Genomic DNA, 20626 nt, shown 5'->3' with positions numbered 1-20626 from the left:
TTGTGAGGTTTAATAAGCTAACTGTTTATATTTGGACAACTTTTCTGCTGTGCTTTATTGGAAGGAGAAAAACAATAATTTCCTTAACAACAATTTAAACAATTTATTTAACTCAAACAATAACATTTTAGCATATGTATCCATGTTTTTTAACTGATGTGGTTAAACAATAAAAAAAACCTTAGACTGAGTTTTAGCACACATGAAAAACTTAAACAAATCATTATTCCCTGTAAATAGCCTTTGGACTATAATGTGTCTTAAATAGAAAACTATCTTTAGAAAGATTTTTCCTCCAAAAGCATTTTATTTTTAAAAATCCAATTTAAATTTTAAAAATCCAATTATTATTTTTTAATCATTGATTTTTACCCACCCTGGCAGCAGCACTCTCCTCATTTCTGTCAAAGAATGGGAAGAGGAGGAAGGGAGGAGGAAGATGAAGACAGTATAGATTTACAAAAGGGGTTTGATGGAGGTAGCACCTCAGAGGCAGATGAAGGGGAAAGCAGGGAAATCATAGAGAGCCGGAACAACACCCAGCTGACACGTTGTCATGAGAAAGCATTCCAGACCCTACATCTCCCAGAACCTGGCGAGCCTCAAAAGTAGGAGAGCAAAGAGCTCAAAGACAGAGGGCATGTTGCAGCACTCGTAAAGGTGACGAATGAGGAAGTGGGAGAGACGGGTAGTGGAGATTCACTAGGGACAATGCCATTATACAAGAGGCTGGGTTCTATAACCTCTCTCTGTAAAGACTGAAATAAAAAAGGATGGCAAGAAACTTTCCCTTGTCTTTATACTTTCCTGGGCAACCATCTGACAAGCCACTGACATCATCCTGACAATTTATCGCAATTCCCAGTGACTGCTATAAAGAAGCACACTATGTCCAACATTGGCTGTAGAACAGTCATCCCTAAACTCGGCCCTTCAGACGTTTTTGGACTACAACTCCCATCATCCCTGAACACTGGTCCTGTTAGCCAGGGATGATGGGAGATGTAGTCCCAAAACATCTGGAGGGCCGAGTTTGGGGATGCCTGCTGTAGAACATAGGCATCATGCCTAGTAGCTGCTGATAGCCTTGCCCTCCAGGAATATGTCAAATCCTTCCAAGTTATCTTATCGTAGAATCATATAATTGTAGAGTTGGAAAGGACCCTGGGGATCATCTAGTCCAATCCACCCCGATTAGGAGTGAATTCCATAGTTTAACTTTGGGCTGTGTCAAATACTCCTTTTTTTTTTTTTGGTCTTTCCTGATCTAACATTCAGCTTCTTTGGATGGTCCCAGGCTGCTCTTGTATTCAAAGGGAGGGAGGGTTGAGAAACTACACTGGTTCCAGGCATTGGTTCCATTTTTGCTTCTGCCAGGTATTTTTATCAGTCTGGTAGCCACCAACTTGGGGGACAAGGGTGTCACTGTGGGTTAATCCACAGAGCCTAGGACTTGCCAATCAGAAGGTCGGCGGTTCGAATCCCCACGGCGGGGTGTGCTCCCGTTGCTCGGTCCCTGCTCCTGCCAACCTAGCAGTTCAAAAGCACGTAAAAGTGCAAGTAGATAAATAGGTACCACTCCGGTGGGAAGGTAAGCGGCGTTTCCGTGCGCTGCTCTGGTTCGCCAGAAGCGGCTTCGTCATTCTGGCCACATGACCCAGAAGCTGTACACCGGCTCCCTCGGCCAATAAAGCAAGATGAGCACTGGAACTCCAGAGTCGGTCACGACTGGACCTAGTGGTCAGGGGTCCCTTTACCTTTACCTAGCCACCAACATGAAAATTAGGTTACTCACTCTTAAGTGCAAAAAGTCTAAGCCAGTGTGTGGCAACTGTATTATTTCCTGGGTCTCTAACAGCTGCGTTATCAGTGAGGTTGATTTGATGCTTTGGTTGTGTTTCTATGCCACTTTCCATTCAGATGAATCCCAAAGCACCTTAGGTCTGTCAGGCATTTGCAACAGGGACTCCCTGATAGCCCTTCCTTCTTTTCCTTGCCAGGTCCAGCCAACAGATGAGTTTGCAAAAGCGCCGTGCGGTAAGGAGAGCCCATGTGCTCCCAAATATTTTCCAGCCATGGCCCTTCCTCGTGCGAAGAGTTCGACAGTGACCAAAATGCCTTGCTGCAGAAGTCCGCCTATTAAGAACTTCCGTCCGTTTGAAGAACACTCCTTCCGGTTTCACGTCAGAGAAAACACAGCCTCCCCAAACTCAGTCACCCCGAGGATGAGAAGGTTCTATGGGAACAACAATGAAAAAGGAACCCTCTTGACCTCTGGATTCTTCAGCAAGCTGACTTTTGCACCAAGGGAAAGAAAAATCAGACTTCCCTTGCAGCAGCACTCTCATCACTTGGTCAGCCGAGCACGTGAGAGCCGTTTTCTTGGCATCCTGTCAGCGCATTGTATCTGTATCGTAAGGGGCAGCCCATCCATGGGGCTCCAGGCAAAACCATTTGCCCTCGTGCAGTAGATTTGCCCCCCCCGCCCTACACCCCCTCTCCTCCACCACCGTTGCACTGCTGCCAGTCCCCGCGCTATCGTCATGGCGCCATTGCTTTTACTGCTGCTTCTGTGCCCTTACCACTGCCACTGTGTTCATAGCAGCAAGCGCAGGCGCAGTCACAGGCAGGGGCAGGGCTGGCAGCAGAGTGGGCACAGTCGTGGGAGCATTGCAATTGGGGAGCTGGTGGCATTGGGCCGATTTTCCTGCAGCAGCAGTATGTCTCGGGCCAGCCCTGTCTGCAGAACATGCATAGATATATTGATCCAACAGAATGTGAGATGTTGTACAGAAGTGCTTGGTTGTTTTAAAATGTTCAGGATTTTGATTTCTTGGGTTTGGGGTGCATCCAAGAAGTTTTGCATGGGGGGAGGGGATAGGTGCTGCTTATTCACTACTTCCAGTTCACATCTTTCAGGTGTGTAGAGTGGTTCAGTAATAATAATATTATGATAATTTATTATTTATACCCCACCCATCTGGCTGGGTTTCCTTGCCACTCTGGGCAGCTCCCAACTGAATAATAAAAACATAATACAGCATCAAACATTATAAACTTCCCTAAACAGATGTCTTTTAAAAGTAAGATAGTTGCTTATTGCTTTGACATCTGATGGGAGGACGTTCCACAGGGCAGCCACCACTACTGAGAAGGCCCTCTGCCTGGTTCCCTGTAACCTCACTTCTCGCAGTGAAGGAACCACCAGAAGGCCCTCGGTTAGCTAGACCTCAGTGACCGTAGTGTTATCCCCCTGGCCACATGTCAGAGAAGAGCTGGTACAAGATCTGCGTAGGTTGTGGCAGATGGGGAGGACAAACCCAAGTCTCACCGCAGCTCATTCTTTGTAATGCCAAGCTGTGGTTCATACGCAGCTAGTGCGTTGAGCAATCAGGTCTTGGCCGTAGGAGCTAGGGATGTGAGGGAATTCCAATGGAAACAGAAATGGAAACAGAAATTGACAGTGGTTGCTTATTTGTCCCATGTCTGGAACGGAAATGAGTCCAGCAAATCCACGGCTTTTTTCAGCCAGAATTTACTGGAACTCAGTTCCAGCACCTCTCAGGTGGGCGCCATCACCATTCTAAGAGAACAAGGGAGGCATTTGTGGTGAATTCCGGCACCTCTTTTTCTAGAAAAATAGCATTGGGCAAACTTGTTGGGCAATTCACTGTTGTTGCTTTCGGTTCATGATTGCTTATATTTTTCTTCTCATTTTGCATTGATCCCTTTGCATGGAAATGAATGGGGTGGAATAACATAATGACAACACAAGTTACATAATTCATTCTGTATCTTGTGTAAGTACTATAATTTAGGGTTGCCATATTTCCGACGTGGGTTGCCCAGACATTTTAAACAATTTTCAGAAATTCAGCCCGGACGCTGTTTGTGACAGATACAGGGCGGCACAGAAAATGGATGCCTTCTTACATCATTCTTCTCCCAGAAATAGAAGGAGTTCAGTAACACTGCAATGACTCCATTACATTGGCACTGCAACATCTGTGTAACTTTTCTCTCCGCCTCCAACTGGTGATTGAGGCTATAAGATCAATTCTGACTCTGACTCTTTGCTCTTATGGAGACTCATACTGTATTAGGTCTGTTGTCTGTGCAGATAGATACCCTCTTTTTCTTTGTAGTGATGATGAGATGGGCAGGGGTGAGTGCAGGTGATCTCTTTCCTGGGACCCACAAAACGGCTGCCAGCTCTGAACAAACCTGGTAGATGATTGTGAGACAAAAGTAATAGGCAGGTGCCAGGTAGGTTATGTGGTTTTGCCTGTACTTGCTGGAGAATGTGCCTTATGTTGACTGAGGAAGCACCCAGGTTAGGAGCCCCATTGTGCTTACACGTTCCATCTTATTTTCTTACCTGCTGTCAGATCCAGTAAAAGAAAACAAAAAAATATGGTCTGGTGATACTGCTGTGCAAATTCAATCGCAGCACCTAAATCTTGGTTTTTGTGCTACACAGAAAGCGCCTCGCTCCCAAGAGAAATCCTGAGTTGCAGGAGCGCTTCGTACAAGAAGCCAACAAAATACTACAACCCACACATCGTCACGCAAAGGCCGATGGTTCAGCAGCACAGCTTGCAAGACCTGCTGGTGATCTCGCGGATGAACAACCAGTCCCCCAAAAACAGCGACCCAATGTTGGAAGAGAGTTCTGTAAACAGGTAACCGGCGAGTGTGGCTGCCAGGTTTTCGTTAGCAGAAGTTTAACATTTCTGAAGGTGCTGGGGAGAACCATAACTTTTAAGGCAAGTAGCTCGTTTTTTGTGAACCGCCCTGAGACCTCCGGGTATAGGGCGGTATATAAATTCAATGAATGAATGAATCATCCATGCAGTCAATGCACTCCAATCATCTTCCAAGAGTGTGCATATACTGTACTTGGAGTGTGGGGTGGGGGTAGAATTCAAGCTTCTACACTAATACAAGAAAAACTGCTTTCTGATATGTAAACTATTTGCAAACCATACACGTTAGGCAAATGTATGTACACTTCTTCATTTGTTTCTGCTTTCTTTGGAGAGAGGCAGGGATTGGGTTTTGGCCTTTAAGCCTCTTCCTGAAAATTCTGCTCAGTTCTGAATTTTCGTTTCAACAGGCCTTTGCACTTCTAAGCTTTTGCATTTTTAGGGCTCAAAACATACTGTTTCTGAAAATGGCATTGAGGTTCTCATAATGTTTAAATTTCTGCACCCAGGTCCAAATCTTGCACTTCAGGGGAAGTATAAAGTTCATCAGAACCTTGTATAAAGCCAGGGGTGTAAATGTTGAAAATTGCTACTACAGTGGTGCCCCGCAAGACGAATGCCTCGCAATACAAAAAACTCGCTAGACAAAAGTTTTTTCTGTTCACGATTTGCCTCGCAAGACGAATTTCCCCTATGGGCTTGCTTCGCAAGACGAAAACGTCTCGCGACTTTTTTTCTTTGACTAAAAACAAAGACATGTTTTGTTTATAAAGTTAATTTATTTTCCCTTAAATTTTTGAACTGCTCTTTACAGTATGTGTGACTTTAAAGAGCAGTTAATAAACTGTTGTTGTACCAAATTTGGCTTTGTTTGGACTTTTTTTGACCATAGGAACACATTAATTGATTTTCAATGCATTCCTATGGGATTTCGTGCTTCGCAAGACGAAAAATTCGCTAGATGACAAAAATTGCGGAACGAATTAATTTCATCTTGTGGGGCACCACTGTATAGTAGCTATTTCATACAGAATGCACGTAATTCATACGTGCAATTTTACAGGTAATCCAGACATTTCTGCCAGCCTGTTGCATTGCAGTAGTTTCCATGTTGTCCTCCCATTTTTTTCTGAGACCTCACCAATGGTGATCTTTTTGAGTTAAAATGCAATTATAGTGCCATTCAATGACTGAGCAAAGGGCTATTGAGAGTACCCAGAACAATTCTCCCCTTAATTTTCCTCCTTGCCCCTTTCTTTTAAAAAATAGGCCTCTCAAACTCAATCCTGAAATGAGCCTTTATCAGTCCATTTTTGTTCTGTTGCTCATTTATTGGTTTATTTTTTTCTAGAACGAAAATAATAACAATGAGCATTTGTTTTTTCCAACAACAACAACAAAAAGATGGCAGCAATCTAAAGCTCTCCAAATAGACCCTTTCAGGACCATTTCAGGAAGTAACTACCGTAATTAAAATGGCCGAGAAGTGGGCATTTGCAACTGTGGTAGTTGTTATAATAGGCTGTTGGTGGTCTTTGGGGCAAAATACTTGGTGCTGTTGTCTTTATCTTCCAGTTCTGTTTCCTCAGCATATCACTGTATTCTTCATTCCAGGGTCTGAGTGCATCTTTCACAGAGAACTTGGGATGGTTCCTGGAGCCCGAAAGATGCTATTTTCTATTGAGAGGCATACGGAACCGTTTAAACTGTTCAGCTATATCCTTTCCAAGTGAATTCCTATGCAGCCAGCCTTTCCAAGAGCTTCCATGCAGCCTGTGAAGTTTGACTTGTAAAGATAATTGGGTCTTTTTTACAAAAAAAAAGTGGCTCTGAGATAGTGGAAGCTCCTGACTTTCTGCTCCCTGTGGAAGTATGTGGATGGTTGTTTGCCAGCTGGAAAATTCTCTTCCAAAAATTTCTTTTAAAATGAGAGCTATGTTAAGTGTCTACAGGGTTAGCATGGCTCCCAATCATACCTTCATCTTGATCTTACAAAGGTGTGTGGAGTCCTGCAGAGAAGGATGGTATCTCCTGCAGTGCATTTTGCAGATTGAATCTTAAGGACTGAACTTGAGGTGGCACATGGCACTGTGTCTGTTTCCCTTGATGTTTTGTGGGGCTTTTTTTGTAATGAGCATCTGCTTCAGAGGCTACAAGTGGAAGCAGAAACACGGGAGGAAAGTAGATACCTAATTCCTTCTCACTCCAATCGTTTCCCCCACTATAAAAAAATCTTCTTTCAGCTGATTTTGCATCTGCAAAATCCTATGTTTTCTCCTTATGGGGAAAAGGCTGCTTGGAAAGGACAGTTTTGAGTAGAAAAACAGCAGAAGGGAATAGGTCTAAGCAGTCCTTCCCCCCGCTTTCTTCTGTTCCCTATTGCAGTTCCCAAGGAGTTTTTTTTTTTTTTTAAATTAATTCAGGGAGATGTACATGTCCTGTCTGGTTTAACTCTAAATTCCTCGCATTTTCCAAAGCAGTGTTACATTAGTAAACCTAGAGGCAAGTTGCAAAGAACAGACTGTTCACCAATCTCAATAAAGGTTTAAAAATGGCAAAGATTTGCATTCAAAGGGGTTTGGCTTCCCCCACTGGAATAAAACTGAGTCCTGTACACCTCTGGGTGGTGTCTGCAACGTCTGTAGTTGTAAATTATTTGCTAGGGCTCCTGTGCTTTTCTCACAGTTTTCCTTGCTGTGGGTTGTATATCTTTGCTCCCAATTTAATTTACTTTCCTCGCTTCCCTGCTGCATAGCCATGCTCTCAGCGCTGTTTAGCGGGAGGAAGGGACAGTGAAGTTGCACTTAAACTCTCCACAGGCCCCAAATGACTTGCAAGGCGCAAATTGGGCTGCCATATTCTTGGCATGAAATATGGGCCTTCTCTGAAAAGAAGTGCGGTGATTGCACAGCACAGACTTCGTTCTTTGGGACAAAGTCCCTGCAGTTGCATGTTTATCTTACTTTAAATGAAAGTTTATAGTCATGATTACTGGGAGGCGAGGGGCTGGGGCTTCCTGGCAGGACTGAGACTTCCTGGTAGTAGCAGAAAGTGTGATAAAACCTATGAACACCCAGAACAGAAGAAAACATGGCAATAATGAATGTGTGCTTTTCCATGAAGTAATCAGGACATTCCACCTCTTTATCTTGTGGGCACTGCTGCCAACCATATCAAAGTCGACGGGGCACTTCAAATATACTAATGTATTTATAATATAATAATGACGGCCTGTATCTACTACACGTCAAGTGTAGCAACCGCTTCACTTACAGTGAAGTTTACAAAATGTAAGCCGAATATCACCTGCTGGATGTGTGTATTCTCAGGAGAAAGTGACAACTAACTTTCTGTATGCAGAATGTGAGATTTCTGCGTTCTGTTCAGTTCCACAGTATTTGACTTCTAACCACCATCTGTATGATGATGATTATTAGCACTTGTCCTGTGCCCCATACTACTCGCTCTATCAGACCAGGCCCTACCTAATAAAAAATAATAATTAATCCAGTACCAGAACGGGAACAAAATTTGCACTTTCTGCTTGATAGATATTGTTTATTCTGGTTGCAGAATTTGCCTTCTGGGCATCTGTAAATTGGCATTTGCTTCGGCAGAATATGGTAAAATAAAGTATATCATAAATCATACGGGTGCTCTACCAACAGCAGACAGAATTGGGGGCACTGGAATTACCAGCCTGGCAATCATAATGAGGCAGACCATATTTCCCATTAGGCCATATCTGTGCTGCTGCAAGTTCACCAAGCATCTGTGAGGTAGCTACCCAAATGCAGAACATCCTTGTTGGATGTAGCACCCTGAAAACCTCATCTTAAAAGCAAGTTTGTACCCCCATGTTTGCAAATAAAAAGACTTTGTCCCCTTTCTCCTCCGTTATTATTAACTAGCAAAATACCCATCATCGTGACCTTGATGGGGTGATGTGTGACTAAAAAGGTGTTCCTACAGGCAGAGCAAATCTTCCTTAGTCAAGGTCACCCACCCAATGTCAAGGGCAGAATTTGCCTCCATTGCTCTAGAGATTGTTGAAAGGACTACATTTGTACCTTGGTTGTTGAACGCTCTGGAACTCGGACGTTTTGGCTCCTGAATGATCAAAACCCAGAAGTGACTGTTCCAGTTTCCGAATGTTCTTTTGGAAGCCGAACGTCCAACAAGTTCTTTTGGAAGCTCCTGCAGCCTGTTGGAAGCCGTGATTTGGAAGTCAAATGCTTTGGAAGTTGAACGGACTTCCGGAACGGATTCAGTTCGACTTCCAAGGTTTGACTGTACTGCAATGGTTGTGACATTTTAGTTGATCCTGATAAAAGATCAGGATCTCAGGTAGGTGCCATTGCCATTCTAAGAGAACAAGGAAGGGGAAGTTCACGGTGAGTTCTGGCACCTCTTTTTCTAGAAAAATAGCACTGCTGTTCCTGCTACCTGTCTGGGATTGCAAAATGGAAGGAGGGGATTTTCAAGCAGCTGGCAAGCCACAATACGTGGGCTGCACTTGGCTCTGTGGAATCACAAGTCGTGCAACATGCTAGGGAATGTTACTTTGCATAGCAGAGATGTCCACCACTGTAATTTACTTAATCCCCAATCCCAGAGTGAAGACAGGGTGAGGTGGCCATATCCAAAGGTGTAGGAAATTGTGGCTCTGTCTTTTAATGCCCCCTAGTTAAGAGACTGGAATGAGTTCGACAAGAGCAGTTAGGGTAACATGTTGTATAAATGGCATACCCTCCAAGTGTCCAGGGACAGTCCTGGAATTAAAGAAGCTGTCACAGTTTCTGATTTGATCCCGGAATGTCCCGGGTTTTCCTTTTTCCTCCCCTCAACGTCTCAGAGAACAATTAGGTGTGTGTAGGTAAGTGTAGGTGCAAAAACAGAGTCCTGTTTCTACTGAAAATAAAATACCTGCACTAAATGAAGGAAATGGTGAATCTGACATACAAAACCCTTCCTATAATTTTGAAGGAAAATGTCACCAATCCACTTTAAATTATTTAATTGCAATGCATCAGCAGCCAGCAATTTTTAAGGAAATGCATGGAGCCTCGATTCCTTTATTGTAAATGGAGCCTTACACTGTCTTTTCAAAAGTAAGTTGCACTGTATTCAATGGAGCTTACTCCCAGGTAACCGGGTAAAGACTGGGCAGCCTTACATTGTAATCCTAAACAGTTTTATTCAGAATTAAGCCCCTCTGAGTTCAATAGGATTTACTCTCTAGTATGTTCCTGATCTTTCTCACAATTTCCATTATTATTATTTTTCGACCTTTTCCCCTGACAGGGACTCAAAGCAGCTTACAACTAAAATTTTATTTCATTCCATTTGTCTGTGGAAGCTGTTGTACACAATCCCTTCCCTTGCACATTTTTTTCTTTACAACAATCCTGTGAGGCGGAGAGGCTGCCATTGGCTCAATGTCACCATGTAGATGTTAATATGACGTCCGTGCGTGCAGGAGACACAATGCGGAAGAAGTTTCCTAATGTGGAATAGGATGTCCCTATTTTCATTGGAGAAATGCTGGAAGGTATGAAATGGGCCTCTGGCTCCATAGCATTCTAATTTTTCTGGGCCGTCTCACAACTGCAGCCAGTGGCGTAGCGTGGGTTGTCAGCACCCGGGGCAAGGCAAGTAATTTGTGCCCCCTAACCCGTGGATTTGCGCCCCCTAACCTGTGGATTTGCGCCCCCTAACCCTAACCCCCAGATGTTGCGCCCAGTGCGGCCGGCCCCCCCTGCACCCCCCACGCTACACCACTGACTGCAGCACAACCCATGCTGTCACGCCGTGACCTATCTTGATAGTTTTATCGGCTGCCGCAACAGCAACCCTGTTTGAGAGCCAGACTGTCGGGCCGCTTGCTTCCTATGTATCCCGAAGGGCGAACAAAAGAGTTAATTCCCCTTTCCAGTGATTAACGTTTAATGACGGAGCCGGGAGAAAAATGATGCGACTTCCAGTCTGAATAATCTCCAGCAAGCTCTGAGTCAGCAAAGATGGTGGGGGCTGGGAGACCAATAACAAGCGACGCGCCGAGGAAGTGTGTGTTCCAGGAAAAAGAAGGCTGCTGTTGCATCTTTTAAAGGCCAGCGACTTCTGTGTTCTTCCTCTGGCGCCGCTGAGCCACAAGATGGAGGCAGCGCTGAATGGCCAGGGTGGGCCTACCTTCCCAAGTTGTGAAGGCATTATTATTGTCTTGGGCTTTTCTCCTCCTCCTCCTTGTATAAAAGACTCCCTGCTGAGATAAACCGAACAACCATTGTCCGTCCGTCTTTGATGTGTGTATTTTAGAAACCTTTCCTATAAAGTTCTCTGCCCTGAAGGCTTACCTCATATGACCACAGCCTCATCCTGCCTATAGATAAAGGTTTTATTGGGCTTTATTCCCATTATTTTTGTCGTTTGGGCTCGGCGGCGTTGTTTCAAACACATTGGCAGGATTTTTCTTTTTTACCTGGGGCAAATCAGCTGTATGCCGAAGGAAGGAAGAGAGCCATCTGAATGTTTCTCCCTGTAATCCATCACAGAACTGTAAGCCTTGAATGCTACTTCTCCAGCCAAAGAACCTTACAAACCAATACTCCTACCTGGTTTTGTTGCTACAGTGACAACTGGCTGGATATTATCTCTCTACACACCTGTTTTCTTTGCATTCAGTGCCCTTCCACTGCTGATTTAGGAAGCATGTATACACATTCTGTGTTAGCCACAATCCGTATCTATACAGTGGTACCTCGGGTTAAGTACTTAATTCGTTCCGGAGGTCCGTTCTTAACCTGAAACTGTTCTTAACCTGAAGCACCACTTTAGCTAATGGGGCTTGCTGCTGCTGCTGCACCGCCAGAGCACAATTTCTGTTCTCATCCTGAAGCAAAGTTCTTAACCTGAGGTACTATTTCTGGGTTAGTGGAGTCTGTTACCCTGAAGCGTATGTAACCCGAGGTACCACTGTACTGTATCCTGTCATTTCTTAGGAAATGCTGTATTTTGCTGTTCTCCCACACACCCACAACCAGCTTCAATCTGAATGGAAGAAAATAATGAACTAGGCTGTGTACACACCATACATTTAAGGCACATTCTTTCCCTGCAAGAATTCTGGGTGCCGTAGTTTACCCCTCACAGAGTTACAATTGCTGGCAACCCTTCACAAACTACAGTGTCCAGAATGCTTTGAGGGGGAAATGTGCTTGGAGTGTACTTTAAAGGTATAGTGCTAACACAACCTCACCTGTTTTCTAAGCTGACAGTGTGTACACAACCAAAGACTGTGATGCAACACAATCCAAACTGTCTCTTTTTGTCCCTCTGCCTTGCTGCAACCAAGGTGGTGGATGTCCTGAGAGAAGGAACAGCAATCCAGAGGGTATGGTGCTATGAAGAGCCAATGGATTGATCAGTGTGCTTTTTATAGAAACCTCTGCAGGTCTTTCCCTGTTCACCCTTACACACACTTTCCCTGAAGAGCCTCACAAACCATGAGGCGCTTGAATCCTCTTTCCACACAAATTATAAATTGCATAATGGTGGTCAAATCACAAAAGTTAGACTTCAAGTGTATCTTATTTTGTTGTCTGTTTTATGAGCCTACCTCGGAGCAGGGCTGGGGAACTTGTGGCATTTCAGATGTTGGGAGTACAGCTTCCATCGTCTCTGCTCATTGGCCGTGCCAGCTGGGGCGGATGGAAGCTGAAGTCCAACAACTCCTAAGGGCCTGAAGTTCCCCATCTTGGCTAAGGATGAAGCCACTCCCTGAAAAGGATCAATGCGATGAGATCCAGCTCTGAGAGCCTTCTGGTGATTCCCTCACTGTGAGAAGTGAAGCTACAGGGAACTAGGCAGAGGGCCTTCTTGGTAGTGGCACCCGTCCTGTGGAACGCCCTCCCACCAGCTGCGAAGGAGATGAGTAACTATATAATCTTTAGAAGATATCTGAACACACTGGTGAAGGAAGAGGAGTGCGGGAGGAGCGCACCACCCCTGGCAGCACAATCCCAGTAGGGTGCCATTGCGGCTGCTCCCTGCCCATGCTGGGGGCCATGCCCCTGCAGGCGGCATGCCCTGCTCCCAGGATGCACACCAGCCCCGCCCCACCTGCCCTCCACCCCACCCCCAGTGCCGGAGCAATGAAGCTCCGCCACTGTCTGAAGGCAGCCCTGTACAGGGATGCCTTTTAATTTGTAATGTTCTATTGCACTTTTATATATGTTGGCAGCTGCCCAGAGTGGCTGAGGCACCCCAGTAAATGGACGGGGTACAAATAAAATATACCAACAACAACACCACCACAATGAGCTCTCCAGCAGGTTTTCCCCCCTAGCCAATGGAAAAGAATTGTCCAGTGGCCATGAGGGCAAGGGGATGTAACATGGCATTTTTCAGACAGAAGCAGATCCAAAAAAGCCTGGAACATAATATATTCCAAGAAATATATTGTTGGGGTCTTTTTTGCCTTTGGTGTGGTGTTGTTGTTGTTTCTTTCATTATAGCCTGCCTTTTCCCCCTGACAGGACCCAAGGTGGCTTATGGATAAAAAGAATTGCTAAAAACGTAGGAAAAACCTTAATTAAAAATAAACAGTGATAGCATTAAAACAGTATACAGTGGTACCTCAGGTTACATAAGCTTCAGGTTACATACGCTTCAGGTTACAGACTCCACTAACCCAGAAATAGTGCTTCAGGTTAAGAACTTTGCTTCAGGATGAGAAGAGAAATCGTGTGGCGGCGGCATGGCGGCAACTGGAGGCCCCATTAACTAAAGTGGTACCTCAGGTTAAGAACAGTTTCAGGTTAAGAACTGACCTCCGGAACGAATTAAGTACTTAACCCGAGGTACCACTGTACATATATAAAAACTGTTTAAAACATACAAATAATTACAATATAAACAGTACAGCACTAGCCCTTTGATAAAAAGCAGTCGGTTCCCTAAGCCCTGTGGAACAAGAAGGTCATCACCTGCCAGAGGGAGCCAGTCTACAGTAGCTTCTCCAGGGAGGAAGTTCCAGTGTCTGGGAGAAGGCACCAGGAACGCTCTCTCCTGTGTACCTGTGAACTGTGCCCGGAAACAGCCAGTGGAGATGTTCTAGCAAGGGAGTTGTATGCTCCCTAGAAGCAATCCCAGTCAGCAATTTGGCTGCAGCTCTTGTAGCGCTGTGGGTTAAACCACAGAGCCTAGGACTTGCCGATCAGAAGGTCGGCACTTCGAATCCCCGCAACGGGGTGAGCTCCTATTGCTTGGTCCCTGCTCCTGCCAACCTAGGAGTTTGAAAGCACAAAGTGCAAGTAGATAAATAGGCGGGAAGGTAAACGGCATTTCTGTGCGCTGCTCTGGTTTGCCAGAAGTGGCTTAGTCATGCTGGCCACATGACCCGGAAGCTGTATGCCGGTTCCCTCGGCCAGTAAAGCAAGATGAGCACCGCAACCCCAGAGTCAGTCACGACTGGACCTAATGGTCAGGGGTCCCTTTACCTTTAGAGCCAGTCGAAGTTTCTGAGCACTTTCCACAGCCAGCCCCACGTAGTGCGTGTTACAGTAATCCAAACGGGATGCAACTGAGGCATGTGCCACTGAGGCCAAATCGAACATGACATTTTTGTATTTCAGCCAATGGAAGGAATAGGGTAAAAATAAAAAAGTCTTACGGGATTTTTCAAACAAAGATTGATCATGCAGAGGAGACTTGAATGCCCTTCTTTTGACAGGATACACATGGATTTGTTTTGGGATAGTTTACTACCCTGGGATGTTTCCAGGCAGGAGTCTATTGTGGAATCAGAGCTCATGCACACAAATTTTCGCAGCATCCGCATGACGTTTTCATCAAAATGCCAGCCAGCTCTTCTTTTTCTTTTTAATTTTATGTTTGATCTGGATTTCCCCTTTCCCAGAAAATTTCAGTAAGTAAAAACAACCCATTACGCATCCACATACATTCACTGTTGGAGTAGAAGCTCATTAGTGCATTTTTTAAAAAATGGGTGGTTTATCGTGTGTAGTGATTTTTGGGTGGGTGGTCTCTATCGCCACACCCTTCCTTCAATTTGCAGCCTATTCATTCTGCTTCCAGTGGATCCCAATGCGAGAAGAACACCACCAATTTCTCCCATTTGCTACGTGCTGAAGGCATGCCTGAACTTCAGTATCCTGATTCAGAGAAGCTATTCCATCAATGTCTCCACACAGTCAGGCTGTGTAGGCATTATCATTTGCACAGCTGGAGTCTGAAGATGTGTCTACATGGCATGAACCACAATCCACACCTCTCCTGTAGTTTCTTGAGGTAGACTCCTACTTGATGCACTTTCCTGCAAACCAGTTACCAACTGATTAGAAAATGGGAGCTGCAGCTAAGCTGAGGGTGTGTACAGTTCAGCCAGCCATTGCACATGTGCAGACAAACAGCTTTAGTGAATTTGGAGTTTGGTGTGGGAAAACAAATCAGTTAATGGGCATCAGGTGAAGATATACCCACCCACCCTTCTCTGGGGTGTACAGCAACATAAGGATGTCACTGGAAACAGCAGGTGAGGAACAGTCTTGCTCTATTTTAAGCTGCTAATGTCAGGGCTGGATTTAGGTTTGATGAGGCCCTAAGCTACTGAAGGTAATGGGGCCCTTTATATGTTCAGCTGTCCTTTGTCAACAACATATTGTCACTGTTTTTTTGTGTTGAATATATCCTATATGGTAATTTACGGACCTAATAGGTATCTAAAGCCATTCGCACATGTTGTGAGGCAACCAGTCCATGCAGAATGTAGGCACCCTATATATAGAAATGAGCAAACCAGTGATATTTTAGGGAGCAGGCTAGCAGGCCATTACTTACATCACAGGAGCCTACACAACACAAAACACTGTTGCTGTGTGTAGGTTTTATTTTATTTGTTTTTTATCTTATATTTTGGAAATGTACATCCAGGTGTTTCTTTCCTTTAATTTTTTGGGGGCCCCCAAGAGAGTGGGGCCCTAAGCTATAGCTTGTTTAGCTTATACGTAAATCCGGCACTGGCTAATAGATAGATAGATAGATTCTTTATTGTCATTACACAAGTGCAACATTGCACAAAGTGCAACGAAATTGGATGCCATCCCTTAAAACAACAAAAGCAAGACAACAACAACAACCAAACAAACCACATTCCAGCCACACCCACACCACACCCATCAAACTCCCAGGTCACACTAACGAGTTACAGCATTCAAAAGGGCCACAGCTCTTGGATAGAAACTGTTTTTCAGTCTATTTGTCTTTGACTTGATGTTTCTATATCTTCTGCCAGAAGGCAGTAGTGCAAACAGACAGTGTCCCGGGTGAGATGAATCCTGCAGGATGTTATTTGCTTTCCTAAGACAACGGGAACCGTACAGTTCTTCCAAAGATGGGAGAGGATGACCAATAATCCTTTGGGCTGTGGTTATGACCTTCTGGAGCACCTTCCTCTCCCTAGCTGTACAACTGGAGAACCAAGCACAAATACAGTATGTAAGAATGCTCTCTATGGAGCCTCGGTAGAAGGACACCAGCAGTCTCTCACTCAGATTGTTCTTCTTTAAAAGTCTGAGGAAATAAATTCTCTGCTGGGCCTTCTTCACCAGAGCAGTGGTATGTGCGCTCCAAGTCATGCCCTGATCGATAGCTACTCCCAAAAACCTGAATTCCACCACCCTCTCCACCCGTTCCCCGTTGATATACAAGGGCTGAATGTCCGCCTTTTCCCCCCTGTAATCCACCACCAATTCCTTGGTCTTAGCCGTATTAAGAGCCAGATTGTTCTCTCCACACCAAACACAGAGCCGCTCCACCTCGTCCCGATAGGCGGACTCATCCCCTCCTGAAATGAGCCCTACCACCGTAGTGTCATCAGCAAACTTGATGATTTTGTTGCTGGAATAGATGGCTGTACAGTCATACGTATAGATAGTGTAGAGCAGGGGACTCAACACACAACCCTGTGGTGAGCCGGTGTTAAGGCTAAGGGCTGTGGACATGTGTGACCCTACTCTAACCCTCTGGGAACGTTCTGACAAAAAATCCAAAACCCAGAGACAGGTGGAGTTGGAGAGTCCAATCGCCTCTAGCTTGGACACCAGTCTATGGGGGAGGATAGTGTTAAAAGCAGAGCTAAAATCCACAAACAGCAGCCTCACATAACTCCCCGGCTGCTCCAGATGGGACAGAGCAGCATGGAGAGTGGTATTGATGGCGTCTTCTGTGGATCTATTTGCTCTGTATGCAAACTGGTAGTTGTCAAAAGTTGATGGAAGACAGGAGATAATGTGACGGCGCACCAGTTTCTCAAAACACTTCATGATGATTGGAGTCAGTGCAACTGGTCTATAGTCATTCAAACTACTGATTGTGGATTTTTTAGGCAGAGGGACAATAGTTGACGACTTCAGGCAGGGTGGGACAATAGACTGGTGTAAGGACTTATTGAAGATCTTAGTAAAGACCCTCGCCAGCTGATCCGCACAGCCCTTCAACACCTTTCCAGTGATGCCATCAGGTCCAGCCGCCTTCCTCGGATTCGCCATCCTCAAAACCTGTCTCACCTCATGTTCCTCTACCGTGAATGAGGGGCCCCTATGGGCTGGTGGCTGTAATACCGGTGTCTCAGGTGGCTCCTTCTCGAAGCGAGCAAAGAAGAGGTTAAGCTCCTCTGCCAGCAAGGGGTCACCGTCGACAGCACCAAGGTTAGGTTTGTAGTTGGTAATATGCTGAATCCCCTGCCACATCTGTCTTGTGTTGTTGCTCCTTAAATTATCCTCAATCCTCAGCCTATAGTCCAATTTTGCCCGTCGAATACCCCTCCTCAAGTTTGCTCTTGCTACACTGTAAAGCTGCACCTCGCACGACCTGAAAGCCCTGTTCCTTTCCCGCAACAGGCACTGGACCTCTCTATTCATCCAGGGTTTCTGATTGGGGTAAAACCGGATGGATTTATTTACTGTGACAGTGTCTGTGCAGTGATTGATATAGCACAGAACTGCCGCCGTGTGCTCCTCCAGGTCTGAACTATCGAAAATATCCCAATTGGTTCTCTCAAAACAGTCCTGCAGCTGGTGAATAGCACCTTCAGGCCAGATTTTAACAGATTTTAATATTGTGGGAGCCCGTTTCCTGAGTGGGATATATGCTGGTACCAGGAACAGAGACATATGGTCGGACTGGCCCAAGTGTGGCAGCTGTAAAGCCCTATAGCCGTGATTTACATTCGAATAAACTTTATCCAGTGTCTTGTCCCCTCTTGTGGGACATTTCACATGCTGATAGAGCGTTGGGAGCACTGTTTTAAGTTCAACATGGTTGAAGTCTCCCGCAATGATGTGCACAGCTTCAGGATACTTGTCTTGCTGGCTGCTGATAAGGTCCTGCAGGCATCCCAAAGCCAAGTTGGCATTGGCATCTGGTGGCACGTACACACCAGTTAACATAACAGCTGTGAACTCCCTAGGGAGATAGACTGGTCTACATTTAACAGCCACATATTCCAAATCCGGTGAACAGTGACTGCCCACAGTCTTCGAATTATTGGACCAGCATTTGTTCACATATACACACAGCCCCCCTCCTTTGGTTTTTCCGAAGTCCATGCCTCGGTCATGACGATGTACCGCACAGCCTTCCAACTGAATAGCTGTGTCTGGAATGGACGGTTGAAGCCATGTCTCAATGACAAATAAAACGCAGCAATCTTTTACAAGGCTGTTTTTTGCTGCCTGCAGCCTCAATTCGTCCATCTTGTTGGTAAGAGATCTCACATTAGCAAGAAATATGCTAGGGAGCGGTGGTTTAGATGGACTCCTCTGCAATCTTACCAGGACGCCAGCCCGACAACCCCGCTTTTGCCTCCTGTCTCTACGCCGCCTTCGCCTCCTCCCTGGAGGCATAGTAATCCATGGAGAGCCCGGTGGCCTGGCTACTCCCACAGGAACGTTATCTGGGCGAAAATAATCAGCTCTTACAGCTTATTCACACTGTAACCTGACCTTCAGAAGTTCCTGCCTGCTGTAAATCTTCCTTGCCCGGCCAGACATACTCAGACCAAGCAAAAATAATAAAAACAAAACAAACAAAACAAAACGCTAAGGGAGAGCACTAAGCCGCAGCGTCTATGCGCGCCGCCATCTTGGAACTTTTAATGTGTACATAGCCCAAGTTGCTTTGAGGTGTTGCATGAGACCGTTGACTGGATACCTCAGAAACTCATGTGTGGATGGCAACACAGACCTCAGGGTTTGAGGCACAAAGCAGCACAAAACTTTGACCGAGGTTTTGTTCTTTATTTTTATTTCCCTACATTTGTATTCCACCTTTCTTCCATCATAGACTCCAAGGCAGGATCCATGTGGTTCCCAGGTAGTTGCCCATCCAGGCACTGACCTGACCCAGACTTGTTTCAGCAAGGTGGGGGCTTGGGACTGGTCATGGGGGGCATACTTTTTTCAATGGCAGCACAAGACTCAAAATTTGTTGCACAAAGCAATTCAAAACTAGCCCCAAACTTTGGCCTATCGGAGAAGATTCCTTCTCTGTCTGAGTTGCTTTATGGAATATAGGATGTATCCACAATAGAGACACTTACATATTATGTCCAGCTAAGAGGAAATGTGCTTTTCAAAAACAAATGTATAGAAAAATGGGTGGTTTTTATCTCCTCCTGATACAAGTAATTTAACAAAGAAGATAGACTACTCTTTAAGTTTGTGAGTTAGGTTCCCCCCCCTCTTTCGTGATATATGATCAATAAGTTTGCATTATCCTTTCTTTGATTGCAACTTATTGTTGTTGTTTTTTTGTTAAATAAAATGATTAACAATTTATTGGAGGAAAAAATACCTTTGGGTGGGGTTTTGAGGGTCTATCAGACTTTGGGGTTTGCATTTAACACTCCTTTAGTGCAGTCCTGTGCCAATCTGCAGTAACAAGAACAATTTATTACTTATACCCCGCCCATCTAGCTGGGTTTCCCTAGCCACTCTGGGCGGCTTCCAACAAGAGATTAAAAATACATTAAAACATCACACATTAAAAACTTCCCTAAACAGGGCTGCCTTCAGATGTCATCTAAACATCAGATACAGTAGTTGTTTATTTCTTTGACACCTGATGGGAGGGCGGGCGCCAGTACCAAGAAGGCCCTCAAGTTGGCCCAATCTGCCTCGGAGTTGAGATCTGGGACAATTAATCAGCAGGTGTCCTGGTCCCTGGAGCTGTGTCCCACAGTAAACCACCCTAAACCACAGTTCCAGGAGAAGCTTGAATGGCTGCAACCCGGCCCTGAAAAGACACAGGAGTTTCCCCAGCAATTTTCAGCTTCCTCTTCTGCACAATCTTCTCGTGTCTATTTCCAAAGTGATAAAAATTATGGTTTGGTCAGAAATGTGCTGCTATTGGTCTCATTGTTGGGCACACTGCACAGCATCTGAACTTTCAATGCATTAGATGTTACCCTTGGAAGTGTATTATCTGATGGAGCCATCAAAGAAGGTGGCATCGAATGGAGCCACTTATAAGAAGCAACTCTTGGTTGGTATGACAGCATGGTGGTGGTTCCTTGACATTGAGTAGGTAGGCCAAAGTGGAAACTGACCAACCCCACCACTGGAATATTGTCTTTCGGTTGCAATTGTCCTCTTACAAGTTTCCATTCACTTCCATGGGCCATAGGCAAGACAACTTCTCACCTAATGATGTCATGCAGCTGTGGGTAGGCTTGCAGGATTTACATTACAGTGGTACCTCGGTTTTTGAACAGCTTATGGTAGTTCCTGAACAATTCAGAACTCGAACGCTGCAAACCCAGAAGTAGGTGTTCCAATTTTCGAACTTTGCCTCGGAAGCCGAACGTGTTCCTGAGCTTCCGTTTTCACTGTTGCACGGTTAAT

The 20626-nt window shown here is 45.2% G+C and overlaps 1 protein-coding gene across 8 annotated transcripts in view; it reads left to right on the top strand.

Moving 5' to 3' along the window:
* TTLL6 (tubulin tyrosine ligase like 6) overlaps positions 1–8594 on the top strand; it is a 39791-nt gene extending 31197 nt beyond the window's left edge. For all 8 annotated transcript variants that reach the window (XM_082194331.1, XM_082194329.1, XM_082194330.1 and 5 more), the window contains 3 exons: positions 2001–2367; positions 4481–4682; positions 6321–8594. In XM_082194331.1, the coding sequence (XP_082050457.1) occupies positions 2001–2367; positions 4481–4682; positions 6321–6327 (576 nt within the window). In that variant the 3' untranslated portion in view covers positions 6328–8594. The remainder of the gene's footprint in view (positions 1–2000; positions 2368–4480; positions 4683–6320) is intronic.
* The last annotated feature ends 12032 nt before the right edge of the window (positions 8595–20626 follow it).

Source organism: Podarcis vaucheri (genome assembly GCF_965113315.1).
Source record: "Podarcis vaucheri genome assembly, chromosome: 13".
Taxonomy (NCBI): Eukaryota; Metazoa; Chordata; class Lepidosauria; order Squamata; family Lacertidae; genus Podarcis; species Podarcis vaucheri.
The sequence above is the reverse complement of the archived record's forward strand: the minus strand, read 5'-3'. Positions and strand labels throughout refer to the sequence as shown.